Source organism: Schistocerca gregaria, chromosome 5 (genome assembly GCF_023897955.1).
Source record: "Schistocerca gregaria isolate iqSchGreg1 chromosome 5, iqSchGreg1.2, whole genome shotgun sequence".
Taxonomy (NCBI): domain Eukaryota; kingdom Metazoa; phylum Arthropoda; class Insecta; order Orthoptera; family Acrididae; genus Schistocerca; species Schistocerca gregaria.
Window position 1 is genome coordinate 311,519,632 of NC_064924.1, and position 25,334 is coordinate 311,544,965.

The 25,334-nt window shown below is 37.5% G+C and overlaps 1 protein-coding gene across 4 annotated transcripts in view; it reads left to right on the forward strand.

Annotated features, from left to right (window-relative positions):
* The window catches only part of LOC126271987 (uncharacterized), a 68,123-nt gene that overhangs the window by 13,297 nt on the left and 29,492 nt on the right, over nt 1-25,334 (forward strand). For 2 of the 4 annotated variants that reach the window (XM_049974461.1, XM_049974463.1), the window contains 2 exons: nt 1,154-1,246; nt 21,429-21,533. In XM_049974461.1, the coding sequence (XP_049830418.1) occupies nt 1,154-1,246; nt 21,429-21,533 (198 nt within the window). Of the gene's footprint in view, nt 1-1,153; nt 1,247-5,533; nt 5,627-21,428; nt 21,534-25,334 lie in introns of all 4 variants that reach the window. The other 2 variants (XM_049974460.1, XM_049974462.1) reach the window with 2 other exon arrangements.

Sequence of the window (25,334 nt, forward strand, 5' to 3'; positions counted from 1 at the left end):
TGTAAATCATAAAACAATGCAGCACTTTTATCCATTGTGTAGCCCAGTTAGCAACTAAAATTTTTCAGGTATTTGAAGACAGAGATTATTTGGGAGCCAGGGGACCAGTCTGTGCTAACATATCAGACGAATGTGAAGAACAGACAGATGCAGAATCAAAGCTGAGCACAAGAAAAGGCAGCATTTATCAGAATTTATATTAACTGCTGAGACTCAGCATTTTGCCACTAAAATGTCACAGTATTGGGGTGGAGAAATTGCTCATTGTGTTCAGATATTTAAGAATCCTATATCCAATGTACTACCAAAGTATATTATGGATCAAAATGGACCAGTAAAAGATGATGATAAGTACCACCTATGCACAATTTTCAACACAATATCAAAGACACCCAGCTATGTTTCATGCTTTTGGGGAATTCTAAACTATGCAGGGTTTTTCTCAACTATACATTCCTTCTAACAACTAGAATGTTGCAGGTATTTGAAAACAGAGACTACCTAACAGTCAGAGAACCAGTCTGTCCTCACAAATCAGATGAAAGTGAAGAACAATTACGAGTGGACTCAAATATGAGTACAAAGGACTACAGCAAAACTGCACAAACTCTCAGAACTGTATCACTAGAAAGTGACAACATTCTGGTGAAACACCTGCTCATCAATTCATTGATTTACACATGTCATTCCATAAATGCCTTTTTGAAGGAGTGTCTCCTGGGATGTGGAACAAATCACTTTACATGTTAACACTAAAACAAAATTATGATTAGTGTTAATGTGCTCACACTGGTAATTATGACATTTACTTCTACATTACAGCATACATGTATGTGTATACTTTTGCAATGGGCCTGAAGGCTAAGCCTATTGAAGGAAATGATTTCTCTGGATCAATGAGCAATCTGGAAGAGAATATTGAATTCAACTGTGAACCAGGATTGTAAGATGTTGGAGTTTAAGTGGGTCATAATATACCAGTAAAAGATGCTGATAATAATTATGATGATGAGTAGGGCCTCAATAAACTTTGACACACACTGTTTAACACAACACCCAAAAGCCTCAGCTATATTTCTTATTTTGAGAAATCATTAAACAGTTCAGCACTTGTATTGACTTTATATTTCAGTTGACACCTAGAATTTTTCAGATATTTGAAAACAGAGACTACCTGACAGTCAAAGAAACAGACTGCACTGAAATAACAGATAAATGTGAGGAACAGACAAATGGAGAATCAAAGGTGAGCCCAAAAGAAAACAGCCTTAATTAGTACTTATATGTAACTGCCAAGACTCAGCAATAAGATCTCATTTATTTTTATTTATTTATTTATTTACTTCACTTGTGTTCTGTAGACCCATTAGCGATAAATCACTTGGGTGTAGAACATGCCATTTACATAGCTTTGAGACATTTGTTTTTAATAATAGGTTGTACAATGAATAATATATTACATGGATAAAATGTTTACAAGAATTGTTTTTTTGTAAAAAGTTACAAATAACATTGAACAGTCTTACAATAGACCAAAATCCATTCACATATTCTCATACATAAATTCGTTCAGTGAGTAAATGATTTTACTTAGAAGATACTGTTTAAGGTGGATCAGTAACTGACATTTTTATTGCCTGAGGGAGAGCATTAAACATTTTTATGCAAGAATAGTGTACTACTTTATGAACCATACATGGATTATTTTGCTCAAGAGTAAATGATTTTACTTAGAATATACTGTTTAAGGTGGATCAGAAACTGACATTTTTATTGCCTGAGGGAGAGCATTAAATATTTTTATGCAAGAGTAGTGTACTACTTTATGAACCATACATGGATTATTTTGCTCAAGATGTAGATCATTTTTTTATCCTAGTGTCATAGTTATGATACATGCTCTTCATTTCAAAAAGGGAATGGTTTTTACACAAGAAACACATGAGAGAGAAAATATACTGAGATACTGTTGTGAATATTCTCAGCTCTTAGAAGAGTTTCCTGCAGGAATGTCTGTAATTGACACCACACAGAATCCTAATTACTCTTTTCTGGGCTATGAGGATTTTGTTTGCCTTTGGCTGGTTTCCCCAGAAAATAATTCCATAGGCCATCAGGGCATGAAAATAACCAAAATAGGCAGCTTTCAAAGTATTTAAGTCACTGAAGGAAGCAATCATATGAATAGTGTAAATTTCTGAGCTTTGTTTTTTATATAGGTAAGGAATGTGTAAGGACCAGTGTAGATTGCTATTAACAAGTAGACCCAGAAAGTTTGTTGACTCCACTCTTGCTAAATTCCCATCATTGTATTTAACATTAATCTCACCTTCAATATTTTGGTTTGTATGGAATTGAATCAATTGAGATTTTTCAAAATTTACTGATAATCCATTAGAGGTAAACCAGTTAAAGGTCTCCTGAAAAATTGCATTTACAGTGATCTCAAGATAAGTACTTGTTGAATTGTCTGTCAGAATCATTGTGTCATCAGTAAACAAAGTAAACTTTATCTTAGCCCTTGTACACATTGGAAGGTCATTTATGAAAATAAGAAAAAGTAGAGGACCTAGAATAGATCCCTGTGGGACTCCACAGTTTATTGTGCCCCAAGAAGAAGACACTGGTTCCCCATTAGTTTCATTTACCATGACTTTCTGTTTCTGGTACTTTAAATAGGAGGCAAACCACATCCCTGCTTCTTCAGTTAATCCATACAATTCTGCCTTTCTCAGAAAGATCTCATGGTTCACACAATTGCACGCCTTAGAAAGGTAAAAAAAATCCCAGTTGTAGACATTTTATTATTGATTGATTCAAGAATTGCATTGGTGAAAGAATATATTGCATCTTCTGTTGAGATGTTGTTCTGGAAACCGAATTGACTTCTATTGAGAATATTGTATTTACTAAGATGTTCAAGAATCCTTCTGTGTACGAGTTTCTCAAGAATGTTGGACAAACAATTTAAGAGTGAAATAGGATGATAATTGGTTACTTCGTTTCTGTCACCCTTCTTGTACAATGGTTTCACCACTGCATATTTAAGTCTATCACGGACAATTCCTAGTCTCAGTGATTCATTAAAGATGTGGCACAGGACTTCACAAATGAAGATGTGTGTGTGTTTCAAGACTTTGATGGAAATATCATCAATACCAGTTGAGTTCTTGTTTTTGATGGTCCTTATTATCTTCTTAATTTCCTCTACAGTGACAGGAGGCATGCTAATCTGGGGTGTTGCACTAAGTCCACTTCTTTGTAAAAGATTCAGAGCCGCATTTATAGAACCATTACAACCTATTTTATCCGCTGCAGTCAAAAAATGTTTGTTAAAAATTTCTGCAACATTTTCACCTTTATCAATGATATTCCCATTATGTCTGACTGCAATATTTTGTGCATCGTTTGAGTAACTACCAGTTTCTCTTTTAATAATACCCCAGATGGTCTTTATTTTGTTGCCAGAATTATGTATTTCTGATTTGATGGACATACTTTTTGCCTTTATCAGAACTTCATTTAAGATTTTGCAGGACCTTTTATAATGAGCCCTTATTTCAGGATCATTTCTATTTCTGAGAGAAACATAAAACAGTCTTATAGTTCTACATGATGTTTTTATTCCTTTTGTGAGCCACTGTTTGCTGGTATGGCTCTGGTACTTGTTCTTTGGCAGTTCTTAGAGGGAAGACAGCTTCAAAGTGGCACATAAATTCATTTCTAAATAGGTTGAATTTGTCATTGACTTTCAGTGTTCTATAAATTGGACTCTAGTCAATGAGTTGAAGATAATGAGATTTTCATTATTAATTGCCCTAAATGACATTTTACAGACTTACTTTCTGAGTTTCAGCTCTATCATTTTTCCCCAGCAATAAAGTTTTTACCTTATCATCACATTTGTTTCTAATATATTGTCTAGTAGTACTTTTTTTGCTGCCAGAACGAGTGAAAGGTTTCTCATTGAGACCCTTTACCATAAGGTATTCACAAGAATTCGCAATGACTTTCCCTTTTTGCACTACAGTACTGTCTGATAATACTTGATATCTGTTACTTATTTTGATATGAAAATTATCTGTAGAAACTTTCACCTGATGAGCCTTTTTAGGTGTGTAGGACATGTTACAATGCTAGCCGGTGTGGCCGTACAGTTCTAGGCACTTCAGTCTGGAACCGCGTGACCGCTACGGTCACAGGTTCAACTCCTGCCTCGGGCATGGATGTGTGTGATGTCCCTAGGTTAGTTAGGTTTAAGTAGTTCTAAGTTCTAGGGGACTGATGACCTCAGATGTTAAGTCCCATAGTGCTCAGAGCCATTTAAACCATTTTTTTGACGTGTTACAAAGCAGGTCGAAGTGAGTGTCCATCCACAGTATTAGGACCAAGAAACTGCTCATCGTATACAGATATTTATGAAACCTATACCCATCATACTAACAAAATATGCAATGGATCAAATAAGATCAATAACTGATAATGAAGACAAGTACCACTTATTTTTAAAAACTGCAAACATTTAGTTTATGATATTCAACACAAAATCCAAGAGGCTTGGCTATGTTGTATGTTGTACCAACTGTACATTCCACCTAACGATTAGAATTTTGCAAGTATTTGAAAACAGAGACTACTTGTCAGCTAGCGGACCAGTCTGTCCTAGCACATCAGATGGAAGTGAAGAAGAAACGTGTGCAGAATCAAAGGTGAGTACAAAGGAAAACAGCAAAACTGCTGGAGCTCTCAGAATTGTATCATTTAAGTATTGTAATATTTTGGTGGAGCACCTATTCGTCATCATTCATTCATTTATTTACACACCACATTCTATAAATGCCATCTTAAAGGAGTACCTTCTGGGGTGTGGAAAAAGTCAGTTTATACATTAACAGGCAGAAGCAATCACTACTAAAAATAAATCATGATTAGTGCTAATGTGCTCACACTGATAATTATGGAAATTACTTCTACATTACTTCATATATGTATGAGCATACGTATACTTTTGCTATGGGGCTGAAGGTTAGTCTTATTGATCCTGTCTGGATAATGATGGAAGCTGAATAAATGAATTAAGATTTATGACACAGCCAGAACTTGAACCCGGGTCTCCTTGCTTATTAGGGAGGTTCAAGTCCTGGCTGTGGTACAAATTTTAATTCATTTATTAAGCTTCCATTATTATCACTGATAAAGATGAGACTTAAATGCCTCAAGGAAAATTTAATTATGAGATCTATAAGATCCTATATGGATCAGTGAGAAATCTAGAGGAGAGGATTTAGGGTGATGGGGGCCAGGAGTTTGAGGTAATGGAACTTAAGTGAGTCACAATATACCGATAAAAGAAGATGATAATAATTATGATGATGAATAGGAGCTCGGCTGAAATAAAAAATAAAAAAAAGATTGGTAACACTGTGTACTACAACACCTAGTAGCATCAGCAGTATTTCATATTCTGGAGAATTGTTAAAAATGTTGCACTTGCATCAACTTTATATTGCAATTGACAACCAGAATTTTTCAGATGTTTGAAAACAAAGACTATTTGACAGTAAGAGGACCAGTCTGTCCTGACACATCTGATAAAAGTGAAGAATCAAGTTATACAGAATCAAAGGTGAGTATGAAGGAAAATAGCAAAACTGCTGAACCTCTCAGAATTGTAGCAGTAAAATGTCACAACATGTTGGTGGAGCAGCTGCTCATCATTCATTAACACTTCATGTTTCACAAGTGCTATCTGAAAAGAGTACCTTCGGGGATGTGGAACAAATCAGTTTACACATTAACAGGCAGAAGCAGCCAACATATGCTACTTCTTTAATGTATTCTGAAAACAAATTATGATTAGTGGTAATGTGCTGACACTGACAATTATGAAAATTACTTCTCCATTACTTTATATTAGTATATAGCAGAAAAAAAACAGCTACTTCATAAAAGAAGACTGTTCCTCCTTTTAAACTATACAGCTGCTGTTTTTATATAATACTTCAAACAAAGTATTTATGTAACTTTACCAAGAACAATATCAGCTCTCTATTACCTAACAAAGTTAAAACCTGTTTAATACAAACATTATGGGTAAATGGATTTTACATTCTTGAGTCCAAACATTCCAATAAACTATCAAAGAAATAGGAAGTAAGGAACACACTTTGCCCGTGAGTATTCGAGGATTTTCAGTTTTTTGCCTGGTGTCTGCTGGTAACCTGTTATAGACTTTTTCACCCAAACACTGTCTACAGGAGCTATCCTGAATCGTAGATAGGGATGCATCTCCTCTACAAGATTTATTTGTAGTTAATTATTGGGTGAAAATTTGCTTGAAATCCCATCTGCATTTCATTGTCATGGTGGTGTGGCTTGCAAGCCTCAACAATACAGATAGTCATACTGTAGGTGCAACTTCATGATAGAAGTGAAGGTCACACAAAATAAAGTGGCCCCTACCAGCACAGATGGCTTGGTAGGGGAGAAAACATTTATAGTTGCAGGAGTTCCCTTATGAATAGCCACACATGGTACCTTGATACCAGCTTTAGCCAAAATAAGATAATGTTTTAATAAAAATTTTGGTATGGGAATAACATCCAGTTGTCAACCAAAGCTGTAAATAGAGTTGACAAAGTTTCTTGGACTATGGATCCAGGATAACGTCAGGTGAAGAACTCATGTTGACAATCTCAGCAAAAAATTTGCATACATCCTGCTATGTGATGAGGATGCTTGAAAGCTACTATAGCAAAGAGTGCCTAAAAAGGGTGTACTATGCAAGTGTCCAATCAGTGCCGAAGTATGGAGTCATTTTCCGGGGAGCTTCTCCAAATGCCACGAAGTTATTTAGAATACAAAAAAGAATCATAAGAATCATAGAAGGTTCCAAACACTGAAAAATCTTGAAAATCACTCTTTCTCCCACAACCATGTCTTCATATATATGGAACCACAGTATTCCTACAGCAGCATGTGACTGAAAATCCCGCACTCTTGCTCACTGAAATCATAGTAACATTGCAACCACTGAACAAATACAAATAATGTACCAATAAGTAGTGTAACCAAAAGAGATTAATGATATTAAAATGATAAAAACAGTATTGTGTTAAATGATATCCAACATCTTATGTACATTATATGTAACAACAAGGTCTCAAGGACAAATAAATAAATAAATTGTTTACTTTGGTACAGTGGTTGACTATTCTCATCAAAAAGGGCATTTTAAGCTGTAAGTTAGATGAGCAGTGATGATCATGTTTGTTTTGTAATGTTATAGAACAAAGTTTTATTTCTTTTTAGTTTCTAGAATGCATTATACAAACATCAAATTAAGCTCATCAATCAATTTGTGATTTATATCAGTGATGCCATTAAGCAAACCTTGTTTAATTTGGTAGACAATAAAGATGGTTTAGGTGTGGAAATATTTAATTTGAGGGTCCACTGTGTCTTGCAAAGTGCAGTACAGATATTGAACTTTAGCTGGTAACAAGTGCTGTTTAACATATACATTTTATCAGAAGTGCCAATATGCAAGCCATGTGTATTTCTTTATTGTTACAAAACAATTAAGTTATGAGAGTAGTGCCTCAAATGTTTTTACTCACACTATTACATGTTTTGAGAAACATAACAATTTTCATTTTGGTGCAAAGTTCTAATTTTTGTTTGTGATCTGAGGTCCATAAAGTTACTGGCTTATTATGATAATCAAACCTAGGTGTGTCTGTACTCGAAACAAATACATATTTTTATAAACAAATTTATTTATGTGCGAAGATTGTCATTTCGAGATAAACTTTTCTCTCCGTGTGTGGAACCTTGTCCACATGTTAAATGTGCTCTACACTGCATGTCAGCTAAGTCTGCATTATCAGCAAAGATGGGAAACGTTTTGTGCTGAAGAATTAAGTTAATACTCCATCACATGAGGCTCACTAATTTGTTTGACTGACTTTAATATTGGTTTTTCAGAACTAAGATGTGTTTTTGGCAAATTTAAATGTGAGAATAAAACTGTCTACTTTAATTCAATGATCAAACTATTGTTGTAAATAAATGCAGTTTAAGCTGTAAGTTAGATCATCAGTAATGCCCATTTTTGGATTAGAATGTTACATGGGTGATTATGTGATGAAGTTACAGAGGTGGAGATTAGAAGATTGGTGTTTCATATCCTGTCAACACCAAGGTCATTAGAGATGGAGCACAATTTTGTATTAGGGAAGGATCAGGAAGGAAATTGGCTGTGCCCATTCAAAGGAATCAACTTGCCATTTGCCTGAAGCAATTTAGAGAAATCATGGAAAACTTAATCAGAATGGTCAGTCATGGATTTCAATTGTCATCCTTCTAAATGCATCAAGTTTCAAACCTTAAGGAGTGATGGAGAACAGTAATTGTATCAATTTGAGGTAAAGGACATGGTCCAGAAATGACTGAGTCAGAAGCTATAAGCGAAAATCATTTTGATACCTTTGGAAGAGGAATATCTGTAACGATACAATTGTTGCCAAGATTGTAGTGAAGGTAACTTTGAGAGGTGATAATACAGACAAAAACAAGAGAAAAAGGCTAGTAAAAAAATGTTTACTTTAACAGCTATGAGCATTTGTTCGTCTTTGATACTGTGAAACACATCTCATCTACTTAGAAGTATAGTTTTGGAGGAAGTGGTAGAGACCGAAACATGAAAAGTTACAGTGAATATGGGCTTTGAAATGCATATGTTAAGAGCTGGGGTGATTAGTTCAGTAGAAGTGATGTTTTTCACAGTATCAAAGATGAACAAGTGCTCATAGATCTTTAGGTGTGCATTTTAAAACCATGTCTAGTACATATTTTTTCTTATTTTGGTTGATACTATCATTTCTGAAAGTGTCCTACCTTGCAATCTTAGCAGCAACACTACCATAACATGTATTCCACTGTCAGTGGCATCAGACTGATTTTCATTTACAAATTTTGACTCAGTCATTTTAGGACCAGAGTCACTTATCACAAATTGTTACATTTACATTTTCCATGATCCCTGAAAATTTGTATCATCATCATGAAACCACTCTATAGAACAATTTTTAAAAAAATATTTTTAATTTCCTAAATGTGTGGTACTAACACTGAATTAAGTTCACCAATTAATTTGTATCTTATATCAGTGGTACTAATAAGAAAGCCATGTTTATTTTGATAAGTAATAAGGCAATTTAGAAGTGTAAATATTTAATTTAGGGGTCAATTGTGCTTCATCAAGTGTGATACAGATGCCAGATGTGAGTCAGCTACAAGTACTGCTTAATTTGTAAGTTTTATCATTAAGGCCAATATGTGATCCAGTGCTTCATGTGCTTTTGTACTTGAAGTGTTACGTATTTTGAGAAATAATAGATTTTCATTTTGAATTCTAATTGTATTGTAAGAAACATGGATGAGCTTTCTTATCTCAATGTTGAACCTTGTTCACCATTGTCTCTGGCTATGTTTTATCTTGTATTCAGAGCATTAATAACTTACATTTATGCATATAGAAAAAAGTAGTTTAAGTGGTACAATGCAATAAAAATCTCATAAAAACAATTTCTTCCTTCCCTAAAATACTGCTGGGTCAGTTAATTTGTCTCTGGCCACATTGTTTGGTAACATGTCATGTTTTGGGGCATTACAGTTAGGTGTTGGTATTATTTAATAGTTGATTATGGAAATACAGTCTGTAAATATTTTATAGAGTCTAGACAGTGTATTCCATTGGTAAATGTCATGATAATCTCCAATGTTGTTTTTAACATAGCCTCACTTAGACCTAAGAGGAAGTGTCAACACCTGCTTAGCATGTTCTATTCAGCTACATGTGTTTTGTGCAGTTATAGAACAATTTGCATGTATAAACAGCACTGTAACACGTAATTTGAAGTTCACAAAAGTCTAAGTTATAGTCAATATTGATTGCATTCGCCCAGTAGCTGACAGTAATTCAGACAACCTTTCTGTTTGTTCAGCCATCAGTGCTTGCCTGTTTATCATAGTATACTAGCCAACATTTGTTTAGAACAGTTACTGGCTTGATTAGTCATGTTTTTTTATGTAGCCTTATTAAGGGCTAAAAATGAAACATCAACTGCCTGCTTATCATGCTCGACATGTTTTGTAACAATTTAGACATAGAAATAACATGGGTCCTCGTAATTTGAGAGCAAACAGTCATGTCTTAAGCATTAATTTTGATGACTATAAGTGTGTATGTTGTAATAACATCATGGCACTTGACATGAAAATTGTCTGTTGGTCCCACTGGTGTATTTTTTTAGACTTTTAAACATGGAAGTAACATTGTAACACTTAAAAAGCATCAAGTGTTTCATAAAACGTTTTAGATGTGGAAATATATAATTTAGAGTAAACTGTGCCTTTCAACAAGCATTGTATAGAGATTGAACTAAGGGCATTCATAAGTGCTGTTTAACCTGTAAGTTCATGGCATAAAAATTCTGTGTGTGTGTGTGTGTGTGTTGCTGAAACTGAAGCTTACATATTTTAGATGTGTAAATACTGTTAGTTGCAACATTTACATCATTTTTTGATAAGTAATTCAGTTGGTTCAGATACATTGAACATGAAGCAAAAAACCCTTAGTTTTTTGAAAAATAATTCAGTTGGTTCAGATACTTTTGAACATGGAGCAAAAAACTCTGACTGTTCAGATGTGTTCAAACATGATTCAAAAAATTCAGATTATTTGAGTACTTTTGAACATTGTACAAGTTTTAGATTGTTTGAATATTTACAAATATGGCACAAAAAAGATCATTCTGATATTTTGGAGCATGATACAAAAAATTCAGCTTGTTCAGTTATTTTTGAAAAGGACACTATCTTCAGATTGTTCAAGTATTTTTAACGTACAATCATAATAGCGTCTTGCATAAGCTAGCTAGTTCCATCATCTCAAATACTTTTTTTTTAATTTTTAATTTTTTTAATTTCTGCTTGCACCTCAGTGTTAATTCCACCATTTCACTTTCTTAAATTTCACACCACTGTCTTCTTGCAATTTTTAATTTCATCAGCGCCATTTTGAAATTTTTAATTTCCCTCTAGCACCATCTATGATTCAGTGATTCTAGCTGCAAGACTGCAGCACCAGCTATCAGCAGATGCATGAACTGTGTTCCAGATATTACTTATATGCAGCCCTGAAAAACAAGTTGAAAGAAAATTTCATGTATTTGTCAGAACTGGGCAGAAACTAGCTTTATCCCATATGGGAGGACTTCATAGGGCTGTTTGAGGTAAGACAATATTTACTGGCCACAGATTTAACACAGTATGAAATTCTGACAGATAATGCACAGCCAGTAGTATAAAAGCCCTACCGAATTCCATACCATTTACATTGGTCATGGGGCTAACATACAATAGCAGTTAGTTGCTGGGATATTTCAACCTTCTCTGGTTTCCTCTGTTGTTACTATACTGAACAAAAACATTAATAGTGAGAAATGTGAGCTGTGACTCGTATACCTAGCTCTGATACATATTTGCTCCCACACATTGATGAAACATCAATTGACTGGGAAATTGCAAAAATTTTAACCATCCTAGACATGACATCAGACTACTACCAAATTCCAGCCTCAGGACAGACCTAAGATGGCATTTGCAGTGTCTTCTGGGCTATATGAGTTCCTTAGAATGCCTTTTGGTCTGAGAAATGCACCCACCAATTTTCGATGGTTTGCAGATTTATTATTGTGTGCATTGAAACCCACTATATGATGGGTAAATTTTGATAATATCATTGTCTTTTTGTGGAAAGTAGTGGAATATACCGTACAACTAATAAGCAAACTTTCATACTCACAAGGTGTCATCTTCAAAAGAAAATTGGAGAAGCATTCTCTTGTGGAGTCTAAGGTCCAATATGTGGGCCACATTATAAATTCCACACCTCATGGAGGCAGTTGATAATTCCCCTTCCCAAGAAAGTGAAAGAGCTGCAGTCATTTCTTGGTCTTATTAACTTTGTGCATTGTTACACCACTGTCAAGGAACCTTTAACAAAACCATTGAAACAGGTGGCAACCCCTTCCAAAAAGACCTCAGAATTTGGAATGGAGATGAAACAAATTAAAGATAATCTGACTAAATCCTGCCTCTTAATTTATCTGGATTTTTCAAAACCATTTATCCTGTCCTGTGGCACTAGTGATTACACCATGGGTTTTGTTTTAATCCAGGAGCAAGATCGCATAGAGAAACCAATTGGTTAGGCACACTATCACCTCAACAAAGCCAAAATTAATTATAATACAGCTGAGAAAAACTTGATGGCTCAGGTATTCAGTGTGAACTATTTTACATCCCAACTCTATGATAGGCATTCACTGCAGTTACTCATCATGCTGCCTTATTGTGGCTCTAAAATTTAAAAGACACAACTATTTGACTCGCACAGTGGGATTTAGAGTCAAGCAAAACACAATGGGATTTAAAGCTGAGCAAATATTTTTATGAGGTCTGCCATATTCCTGGGAAGATGCACCACAATACTGACCTGCTGAGCCGGGAGATTTGCCTGTTGCAAGCAGATGAGGTACTTATTGCCAGATTGCAGGAGGTGCAGGAACAATATGCAGAATGTCAACAAATTGCTACTCTTCTGGAATTTGTGCCAGGAGATGGCATTTAATACCATAAAACCTCATGAGGAAATTGGTTACTGATTCTGAAAGTACTCCACTGGCACATTATTGCACTGAGTCATGACAGCATTCAGTGTTGCCATAGTGAAAAGCAGGCAAAAAATGCATGGACAGTGACAATTCATTGGTGGAAGTGGTGATAATGCACTATTGAGGACTACACCCACACTTGCATTCCTTGTGCACAGCAAGCACAATAAACTGAGCCTAAAATTCCTTTGAAAACACTACATGAGGCCTTCAAACTTTTTGAATTTGTAGCCTTGGACATGTTAGGACCACTTCCACAAGTGTAACAGGAAACCAAATATATATTGTCAATTATTGATCACTTCTCACATACCTTGTCATGGTACTGATTGCTGATATGATAGAGTAGACAGTAGCTAAAGCTTTTGTTACATTCTTTGTCTTGCCTTTTGAAAGCCCTGACGCAATATGACAGATACAGGGACAAATTTTATCTCTCTCTCTCTCTCTCTCTCTCTCTCTCTCTCTCTCTCTCTCTCTCCTTTTTTTTTTTTTTTTTTTTTTTTTTTTTTTTTTTTTTTTTTTTTTTTTTAAATGTCCTGTGAGCTGACAACATCTTTCCACCACAAGCCAAATGGGGGAGTTGTGTTTGTTCACAAGATTGTCACTAAGGTGCTTTCTTATTGCATTAATGAAGCTCATAATGATTGGGATAAGTACATGCTGCACATTGTGTCTACCTATAACAACTGAATACATGAGTCAGCTGAGAACACTCCTTATGAAGTTCTGTGCAGACATAAGATAGACTCTCTCTTCAAATTGGAGAAGCTACTGCAAGATACAGGCTCAGGTGATGTTAAAGAGATTGCTTAGTGTATTCAACCCTTGGTCTCCCTCTATGATTTTTACACTCCACGCTGCCCTCCAATGCAAAATTTGTGATTCCTTGATGCCTCAGAACATGTCCTACCAACCGGTCCCTTCTTCTTGTCAAGTTGTACCACAAACTCCTCTTCTCCCCAATTCTATTCAATACCTCCTCATTACTTATGTGATCTACCCATCTAATCTTCAGCATTCTTCTGTAGCACCATATTTTGAAAGCTTCTATTCTCTCCTTGTCCAAACTATTTATCGTCCATGTTTCAATTCCATACATGGCTACACTCCATGCAAATACTTTTAGAAATGACTTCCTGACACTTAAATCTATACTCAATGTTAACAAATTTCTCTTCTTCAGAAACGCTTTCCTTGCCATTGCCAGTCTACATTTTATATCCTCTCTACTTCGAGCATCATCAGTTATTTTGCTCCCCAAATAGCAAAACTCATTTACTACTTTAAGTGTCTCGTTTCCCAAACTAGTTCCCTCAGCATCACCCGACTTAATTCGACTACATTCCATTATCCTCGTTTTGCTTTTGTTGATGTTCATCTTGTATCCTCTTTTCAAGACACTATCCATGCCATTCAACTGCTCTTCCAAGTCCTTCGCTGTCTCTGACAGAATTATGATGTCATCGGCGAACCTCATAGTTTTAAGTTTTAGTCACTGTCATATTGAAGGATTATCAAGGTAGAATATATCATGACAGAGGTTTTACACTAAAGAGCTTCTCCAAGTTCCAAATCGGTATGTGTTCACAAGTATTGGAGAAATGTTCTGTGCTTTATGTAACAGAGTAGGTCATTAAGATTTAACAAGTTTTAGTTGTGTGAAAGGCCTTTCACTACATTTTATTTTTTAAGTAAAATTAATTAGCATCATGTAATTTGTAAGTTAAGTTCTTGTCTCATCAAAAACTGTACCTATAAAGAGGACTTATCTCTAGGATAATTTTAACTCAAGTTGAATCTTTTATAGAATCTTATGTACTAAGAAATCTTGTAAAATTTTCACTTAGCATGTAAGGTCATGACATTGTGTAAAACCTCCCTGTGGCTCTAGGTTAATATTAGTTGTATCAGTGTCACAGAGGTACAAGCGTACCTGGCTGGCTGAGCTACCCACCTCCTACATGAGGTGCCACATTCACCATACAGCTGTGTCACCCTTTGGACCTCTGTGGCCATTGTATGCCTACCTCCTGTTGCTACATCACTGAAAAGTTCGAAGTCCAGTTAAAATGGCGCATTTCTTTCAGTAAAAATCATTTATTTTGTAATATTTTTTGTAAATCCACTTGGTGCCCATGTCACCATTGGCCTACGTGACTTGTAAGTTTTAAGTTCCCCAGTCGGGCAACCTGTCTCCTGTAGAAGTGACCACTCAACATCTACACAAATGTGTTATGCAGAAGGAGGAAGTGTGTGCATGCTGCCTCCAGTGTAAGGGGTACTAGGAATTTTTATTGTTAACGTAAAAAAAAGTACTCTCATACAAATGTACCAGTTCTTTTAGCCTGTCAAGTCTCCGTATGCCACATCTAAGTGACCAGTGGAAAGTGTAATGAAGGTATCATGTGTTAGCATTGCAAAGCTTCATATCTTTCCTTTTCTCTTTATCCTGTTGATTTTCAGATTTTGTTCTGATGCTGAACAACATCAAGCAGTCTGGATGATCATCCTACTCTCTGACCCCAGGGTGTGCTCGATTGTGCTCTGTTACGTGAAATACATTCAGAGTCTTGCCTTTTAAACTTCCTATGGATACTCACTCTTCTGGAAACTGTTCCAGACCCTGTTCTGCAACCATGTCATTAGATGCAGGGGGGTTGTAGTGAGGAACGCTCAGAATGGTTCAAAACTGGCCTCCTTTCCAACATGAAGCAGGCACAGTTACCATGCCAAAGTGAAAGACTAAATCAGTTCATGGCAAATAGTCAAGACTATGTCTCCATTCATTTCAAATAATATCCATAAATACTGTTCAGGTAACACAGGGATTGTTGTCTATTGACCAGTCTGATAGGTAGTTTGAGTGAGCAGCGTGACAACCAGTGAACACCATGTGTGGTGCTGAGCCTTTAAACAGCAGCATGACACTTCATGGGACAGCCATCATCAGTGGTATGGTCTGCCTTTCATGGTCACCTTTGCACTTCTCTCTGCTGTGAGACTGTCCCAAGCTACATGTCTATCTCTTGCAACATGTCATATTATTCTCTCTTTCTACAAATTATCTCAATGTCTGTATTTATGCCTTTTAAACATTCATTTGGCTACGAGGCAAGTACCTGCATTCATTAAATATCAGCATGATAATTATTACTGCATCATAAACAGGACTCTGTGTACACACGTATGTAGTTATTTAAAGAATACTGATTTATAATCAGGTAAATATTAAACTACCATTAGGCCATAAACAGAAACTATTTAATATAACAAAGTAAGTAGCACCTCTTTTTCAAAGTAGCACCTTTTTTCCTTATTTACTTGGTTATATATAGTTGACATAAATACGAAAATCCAATAATGGAAAATCCAGGATGGAATGTAACAATACCAGAGAAGGAAAGTTGCTACTCACCATATAGTGGAGATGCTGAGTCAGGCTAGGCGCAACAAAAACATTCACACTATTATATCTTTCGGTCATTAAGGCCTTTGTCAGCAGTAGACACACATACTCAATGCAAACGCAACTTGCACACACGTCTGCAGTCTCGGAGAGCTGAAACTACACTGCAAGCAGCAGCAGCAGTGCATGATGGGAGTGGCAACTGGGTGGGGTAAGGAGGAGGCTTGGGCAGAGAGGGGGAAGTATAGTATGGTGGGAGTGGCAGACAGTGAAGTGTTGAAGTTTAGACAGAAGGCAGGAGAGAAGGTGTGGAGGGGGAGGGGGTAAGTAGCAGAAAGGAGGAAATAAAAAGAAATTAAAAGACTGGTGTGAAATGATGCCTGTGTAGTTCTGGAATGGGAACAGGGAGGGGGCTGTATGGGTGAGGTCAGTGACCAACGAAGGTTGAGGCCAGGTGGGTTACGGGAACATAGGATGTATTGCAAGGAAAGTCCCCACCAGCACAATTCGGAAAATGTGGTGTTGGTGGGAAGGATACATGTGGCACAGGCTGTGAAGCAGTCATTAAGGTGAGGGATATCATGTTTGGCAGCGTGTTCAGCAACAGCGCAGTCCACTTGTTTCTTAGCCACAGTTTGTCGGTGGCCATTCATGCAGATAGACAGCTTATTGATTGTCATGCCTACATAGAATGCAGCACAGAGGTTGCAGCTTAGCTTGTAAATCACATGACTGATTTCACAGGTAGCCCTGCCTTTGATGGGATAGGTGGTGTTAGTGACCGGACTGGAGTAGCTGGTGGTGGAAGGATGTATGGGGCAGGTCTTGCATCTAGGTCTAATACAGGGGTATGAGCCATGAGGTAAGGGATTGGGAGCAGGGGTTGTGTAAGGATGGTTTGGTGGACGGCGGAATACCACGGTAGCAGGGTGGGAAGGATAGTGCGCAAGACATTTCTCATTTCAGAGCATGACGAGAGGTAATCGAAGCCCTGATGGAGAATGTAATTCAGTTGCTCCAGTCCCAGATGGTACTGAGTTACGAAGGGAATGCTCCTCTGTGGCCGGACTGTGGAACTTTAGGAGGTGGCGGGAGACTGGAAAGATAAGGCACGGGAGATTTGTTTTTGTGCAGGGAGGATAATTATGGTCAGTGAAGGCTTCAGTGAGAACCTCGGTATATTTTGAGATGGACTGCTCATCACTGCACATGCGGCAACTACAGGTGGCTAAGCTGTACAGAAGGGACTTCTTGGATGGCAGTTGTCGAAGTGGAGGTATTGCTAGTGGTTAGTAGGTTTGATATGGATGGAGGTACTGATGTAGCCATCTCTGAAGTGGAGGTTAACACCTAGGAAGGTGACTTGTTGGGGTGAGTAGGACCAGGTGGAGCAAATGAGGGAGAAGTCGAGATTCTGGAGGAATGTGGACAGGCTGTCCTCACCTTCATTAAATATAGCAAAGATGTCACCAATGAACCTGAACCAGGTGAGTGGTTTAGGAGTTAGAGTTTTTAGGAATGATTCCTTTAGATGGCCCAGGAATAGGTTAGCATAGGATGGTGCCATGCAGGTGCACATAGCCATACCACGGATTTGTTTGTAGGTAATGCCTTCAAAGGAGAAGTAATTGTAGGTGATGATATAGTTGCTCATGGCGACTAGGAAGGAGGTTGTTGGTTTGAAATCCATAGGGCATCTGGAAAGGTAGTGTTCGACAGCAGTAAGGCCATGGGCATTAGGAATGTTAGTGTACAGGGAGGTGGCATCAACTGTGATGAGCAGGGCACCATGTGGTAAACGGACAGGAACTTTCTGCTACTTACCCCCTCCCCCTTCTGCACCTTCTCTCCTGCCCTCCGTCTAAACTGCAACACTTCACTGTCTGCCCCTCCCACCATACTATCCCTCCCCCTCCCTGCCCCATCCTCCTCCTTACCCCCACCCAGTCACCACTCCGATCATGCACTGGTGCTGCTGCTTGCAGTGTAGTTTCAGCTCTCTGAGACTGCAGACATGTGTGCAAATTGCATTTGCGTGAGTGTGTGTGTGTGTGCGTGTGTGTATGTGTGTCTATTGCTGACAAAGGCCTTCATTTCTGAAAGCTATAATTGTGTGAATCTTTTTGTTGTGCCTATCGCGACTCAGCATCTCCGCTATATGGTGAGTAGCAACTTTCCTTCTCTGGTATTGTGACATAAATATGAATAGAACTAAGCAGTAAAGTGATTGTTTATTGTTGTTATAGTGTAAGGGTTAAATTTCTATGATTTTTTCTTTTGTTAATGTTATCTTGGTTTGTTCCACATCCACCGAGGTTCTTCTTTTGATGTAATCTACAGAACACAGTGAATGAATAAGTGCGTTTGGAAAGCTTTAAACAATGTAGCATTTGTATCAACTGTATTTTTAAATAAACAATTAAAATTTTATAGTTGTTTGTAAACAGAGATTATGTGATCAGTTTGTCTTGACATATAAGATAAAAGTGAAGAACAAACAACTGTAGAATCAAAGGTGATCACAACAGAAGGGAACAACTATATTTTCTGAGACTTAGAGCATTTTCCATTAAAAGTCACAGTATTTTTATGAAGCTTCTGCTCATCATCTTAAGACAATGGTGAGCCCTATAATTAATATAACAATAAAGTTCAGAATACTTAATTTAATTCATAGCAAATCAGCATTTGTTGTTCACAGTTCAGCCAAAGTACACATATTCCCTGAATTTTTTGTAAATCAATGGAAATAAACATGCTTTTTTGAGAGTTTTTGGAAGCTACCATTGTTCTTTGCATAATATATAAGCAATTTATAGCAAATCAGCGTTTGTAATTTAGTTACTATAGCAGATTTTCTAACTGACAGATTGTGTTACATCTAGTTTTCCCTCAAAGAGGAATAGTCCTATATATTATCTACATTTATCATAAATTTACTCTGTTTTTGAGTTTGCTAACAACTATAATTAACATAAAAACGTTTTAGGAACCTAGTAATTTCTATCACGTGTTTACTCATTGCCTTAACAGAAATATTGTTTTGCATATCTGCTTTGATTCCTATAAGAAATTAGCAACTGTTTAGCTCGACAGATTAGAAGATAATCAGCACGTTTAATTCAAAGTTATTTGTTCACTGCCTTGTAATACATTGCATCAGCTAAAATGTAGCAAACATGGGATGAGATGGTTGACATTCATAAGCAGCTGGAAATTCCCCTGACTAATGTCAAACAATTGACAGCTACTGCAAATCACTGTGTTGGAAGAGCTCCTGAGAATTGTGTGCCTGTGATACCTGCATCAGAGGTACCTCAAGTACTATCCTCTCCTATGGATCCTGTCTCCTCTGCAGAAAGCACAGCTTCTGCCATTACTCATCCACTTGACTGCAAGTGGCATGCCAATGGTAGATCTAGTTGTTCTGTAAAGGGTGATGGGGACCAGAAAGGCCTCAGGTGTTGTACTAAACACCCTAACTAACAAGTTGAGGTGCTGCCTTTCACTTAAACTGAAACTGAGCCAGTGGGACTCACTTCACCTGTTTTTGGGAAATGAGTTTTGTCTGGTGTCAGAAGGAGGCAGATGCAAAAGGGTAGGGGTCTATTAATTGTCAACAGTTCAAACATATGGAGAATGATGGTACCCTTTAGGGAAATGGCAGCAAGGGACAGGAAAGGGCACCGGGTGCACTCAGTGTGTGTGCCTGGGGGCCTCATTCGGAACAAATGATGGCTGTCATCAGGGCTCCAAGGTCATTCTTGGATCATTCCAGTGACTGGCAGAGAAGATTGAGAAGACCAGCCATGCATGTGGAATTTCAATGAAGCTACATTGAATTTGCAGCTGAGTTAGCCCCTCTTCTAACTATAATCTGTTGTAAATCCCTAGAACAAAAAACTGTGCCCAGTCCTTGGAAAAAGGCACGGGTCATACCCATCTACAAGAACAGTAGTAGAACTGATCCACAACACTACCATCCAATATATCCATATTCTTGACATCAAACTGTTGTAGAATCTTAGAACAAATTGTGATGTCAAACATAATGACTTACCTTGAACAGAAGAACGTCCTGAGTGTCACCAGCATAGATTTTGAAAACATCGATCATGTGTAACACAACTTGCACTTTTCTCACATGACATATTGAAAGCTTTGGATCAAGGCTGAGAGGCAGATACAGTGTTTCTTGATTTTCAAAAAACCATTTGACTCAGTACTGCACATATGCTTATTATCAATAGTATGATCATATGGGGTATCAAGTGAAATTTGTGACTGGATTGAGGACATTGTGGTAGAGAGGATAAAGCATTTTATCTTGGATGGAGAGTCTCCACCACATCTAGTAGTAACTTTGAGTGTGCCCCCAGGGAAGTGTGTTGGGACCCTTTCTATTCATGACATTTGTTAATGAACTTTCAGACAATATTAACAGTAAAATCAGACTTTTTGCAGATGGGGCAGTTATCTATAATTGTGTACTATCTGAGAGAAGCTGCATAAATATTCAGTCAGATCTCAGTAAGAATTCAATGTAGTGCAGAGATTGGCAACTTGTTCTAAATGTTCAAATATGTAGAATTTTGCACTTCATGAAATAAAAAAAAAGCCATTGTATCCTATGACTATAATATCAATGAGTTACTGTTGGAATTGGCCAACTCATACAAATATCTGGTTGTAATACTTTGTAGTGGGATGAAATGGAATTACTGAATAGGTGCAGTCATGGGAAAGGGAGAAGGTAGACTTTGGTCTATTGGTAGAAAACTGGGGAAGTGCAATCAGTCTACAAAAAAGATTGCTTAGAAATCACTCATGCGACTGCTTGTAGAATATTGCTCAAGTGTGTGGGACTTGTATCAGATAGGACTAACACAGGATATTGAGTGAATACAGAGGACAGCATGAATGGTCACAGAGTTGTTTAATCCATGGGAAAGTGTCGCAGAAATATTGAAGGAACTCAAATGGCAGACTCTAGAAAACAGATGTAAACTATCCTGAGGAAATGTAACGGTAATTTAATGGAGAACTTGTACATCAACTTCATAATGATGAGCATCCTATATCTAATGTACTATCAAAATATATAATGGGCCAAATTTGCCATTAAATGGTGACAATAGTAATTATTACAGGTAGAAGCTCCCTTAAAATACTGCAGTTACACCATTCAACACCTCCATGAAGAGCCTTAGCTGTATTTATTATATTGATAAAGCATCTGTGTCAACTGTATATTCCACTTATCAATTAAATCTTTACAGGTATTTGAAAACAGAGACTACTTCAGAGACTACTTGATAGTTAAAGGTCCAGTCTGTCCTAATATATCAGATGAAACTGAAGACCAGACAAAGGCAGAGTCAAAGGTAAACACAGAAGATGTCAACATTTATACATATCTGTAATTAACAGTTACAATATTCTGATAGAGTTTCTGCTCATCATTGTTAGATAATGGTGAGCTCTATACCTGATGTAATGGGATGCAAATGTAAAATGACTCACTCCATATCATTATGATATATCATGCAGAATGATCCATGAAACATGAAACATGAAACTAACTAACTAATTAACTTAATAATTACTGTCCCCTTTCTGTTACCTAATTACAGTGATCAAAGTATTTAGCAAGTATTTCAAAATTTTCAGTTCTACATAAGCCAAATTGTTGAGCTTTGCCCCATGCCCCTCTGTTGTTAGATCTAGATTTTTAACATTTTAAGCGCTGTTTTTCACTGAAACTGTTTTGGGGAAACATGTTTTTTCCAGTGTCAGAAAGAGACAAACACAAAAGGGTAGGTGTCTATTAATCACGAGCAGTTCAAACATATGGCAAATGGGACAGAAAACAGCACTGTAAGCACTCAATGTGTATGTCTGGGGCCCAGAGGCTATTCTGACAGTTGTTGAGGGAACAGGTTGCAACCAAATGCAGACTATGGTGAACGTTGGAACAAATTATACCTGTCATCTGGGCTCTGTGGTTATTCTTAGGTCTTTTCAGCAACTGGCAAAAAGTACTGAGAAGACCATCCAAGAGCATGGTGTTTCCAGGAAACTCACAATTTGCAGTATTGCCTCGAGTTCTGATTGTGGCCCTTTGGTTCTGAGTAAGGTGGATTGACTGTACCAGAGGCTTCGTAGCTTCTGTGACAAGTTATGACGCTACTTCCTGGATTGCACTATAGGGCTGAGAGCTGTAGGGTTCCTCTAAATAACTCATGAGTGCATTACATACTCAGGTAGCTGCTGTGTGTGGGGTGCACACAACAGTTTTTAGTGTAGGTGATTCTCCATCCAGTCCAGATAATGAAAGCTGTAGGAAACCAAGAAATATCAGCGTAAGATCGAAGGAAATGCCCCCCCCCCCCCCCCCCCACACAGGTGAGAGTATTAAAATCCTAGTGATTAACTGCTGAAGCATTCACAAACAAGTGCCAGAGTTTGAAGTGCTCATCAAAAACACTGAACCTTACATAATAATGGGTACAGAAAGCTAGTTGAAACCTGAGAGTGATAGCAATGAGATTTTTGGGGAAAATTTGAGTGTATATCGAAAGGATTTTCAAATGGGAAATGGAGGTTGTGTATTTGTTGCAGTAGATAAGAAACTCTAATCCACTGAGATAGAAATTGAAGCTGCATGTGAGATTTTGGGCCAGACTCAGTATCAGGGATGGGCATAAAATGGTAAATGGATCCTTCTATCACCCACGAGACTCACCTCCTGATGTAACCAAAAACATTAGAGAAACCTCATTCCCTTGTACGTAAGTTTCCCAGTCATACTGTTATCATCAATAGAGACATCAATCATCCTACAGTTAATTGGGAGAATTACAGTTTTGTTAGTGGCAGGTGTGATAAGACAGCCTGTGAAACATAAAATGCTTTCTCTGAAAACTACCTAGAACAGATAGTTAGGATCTTCAGTCATGGTGTAAATATATTAGATCTAAGGGTAACAAATAGGCCTGACCTATTTGAAGTTGTCCACATTGAAACTGGTATCAGTGACCATGATGCGGTTGTTACAACAATGATTAACAAAGTACAAAGGACAACTAATAGAAAAAGAAAGATATATGTGTTCAGTAAACTAGTAAAAAAATCGGTAGTGTCATATCTCAGTGAGAAACTTGAAACCTTCAGCACAGGGCAGGAGTATGTAGAGGCACTATGGCTCAAGTTTAAAAGAATAGTTGGCCCTGTACTGGAACAGTTTGTAATGGAAGGGAACCTCCTTGATGTATAGTCACTGTAAAGAAACTTACAGCCCTGCGCCTGCAATACGGACATCTGTGTCACAGCTCTCATACAAGATAAATAATTTAAGTAGTAATAAACTGTTTTTAACACTTTAAACTAATTAATTACGTTAATTATAGTGCTCTTCAAGCGTACCATTAAAGATTTTTGTCTTACTCGCGTATTTTCACAGTAATCACGTAAAGTTCGTTTGTTTACATATCTCGGCCTGGCCGAACTTTTGAGCTTTAAGATTAAACTTCATACTGCAATTTTAAGTGCATTTACTGATCGTTTAGTGTGCTAAATACGTTTGCTGCCCCTTTATATCTGCAGAGTATAGTCGTCTCTTAAGTAATTTCCAGTAAAAAACTTCTGAACCACTGTTTTCATAGTCACAAGTAGGCCTAATTTTTCATACACGTATTTTCATTGTTTTCCAGTAACTTAATTGTCTTTCTGTCACTAAAATCGATTTGTACCATGAGTGTAAAGTGCCTTACGTGCCGTAGAATTGTTAGCTCCGGGGTCTGGTGTGATGAATGTAGTAACTTTTTTCATTGGGGCGATTGTAGTGGTGTGGGAATTGGGAAAATGGGCGAGACTCATCAGTGGTTCTGTAGGCTATGCAGCAGAGATAGAAAGATTGTGGAACAGGAGGGGAAAATTGCTGCCCTTCAGGCTGAGTTAGATGAGGCTAGGCGAGAACTGGGCATTTTAAGGGGGGAGAAGGGTAAACAGGGGTGGGAAGTGGCAACAGGCATAAGGAACAGGCCAAGAAATTCTTCTGACAGCTTTGTTATTAATGTACAAAATAGGTTTGACTGTTGCCTCAGTCAGAAACTGATGAGCCTCTCACAGATGTAGATGTAGACAGGGCTCAACAAGCTTTCAGCAGCAAATTGAATAGGAATGTAGGGAAGTCTGCAAAGAGAAAGAAAGTCTTGTTGCTAGGTAGTTCGCATGCTAGGGGTGTGGGCCAACTTCTGCAGGATGAATTAGGGTCAGAATACCAGGTCACAAGTTTTTTCAAACCTAGTGCTGGACTGAGGCAGGTTACAGAGGATTTAGGTTCACTATGTAGAGGCTTTACTAAGGAAGATTTCATGGTTATTGTGGGTGGGCCGGGCAACAGTATTGACAGAGACCCGGGATACAGCATAGAGTGTGACCAGGCAAAGACTGCATCAACATTGAGTCATACCAGTGTTGGGTTTGTGTTTGTTCTGGAGCGCCACGACCGACCTCATTTGAGCTCTTCTGTCAGGAGAGTTAATTTGGAGTTGGAACGGCTACTTGGATCTGGTGCGGTGTCAAACATTGGTGTGGTTCCTGTTGATTCACTCTGTAGGTGGGACTATACTAGACATGGCCTACACCTCAACAAGAAAGGGAAGGGTAAACTGGCTGGGCTGATAGCAGGAAACTTAAAGGGGGGAGGAACTACATCTCATGGTGGAAACTCTTGTTTAGTGTAAGATCAGTGTCCAGTGGGAAACTCAGCCAGGCAAGTACTAAAGATGTTAAAAAAGTTTAAGATCCTCCAAAAGTAAAGTGAAAAATAATGTTAGTATATTTCATCAAAATATTGGGGGATTGAAGAATAAAATTGATGAGCTTCTGCTTTGTTTAGAAGGTATAGAAACTGAGAATGTAATAGATGTACTGTGCCTGTCTGAGCATCACATTGTCACTGATATGCAAAAGGTTAGCATCAATGGGTACAAATTAACTGCACATGTAAGTAGAGATAATATGATGAGATGAGGAGTTGCCATATATGTCAAAAGCTTCCACAGTGTAAAAAATTTAGAAACTAAAAAATTTTGTGTAGAGCAACATATGAAAGCATGTGCCACTGAACTTAAATTAAATGATGGCACTTTCATAATTGTAACAGTGTATACCGGTAGGTC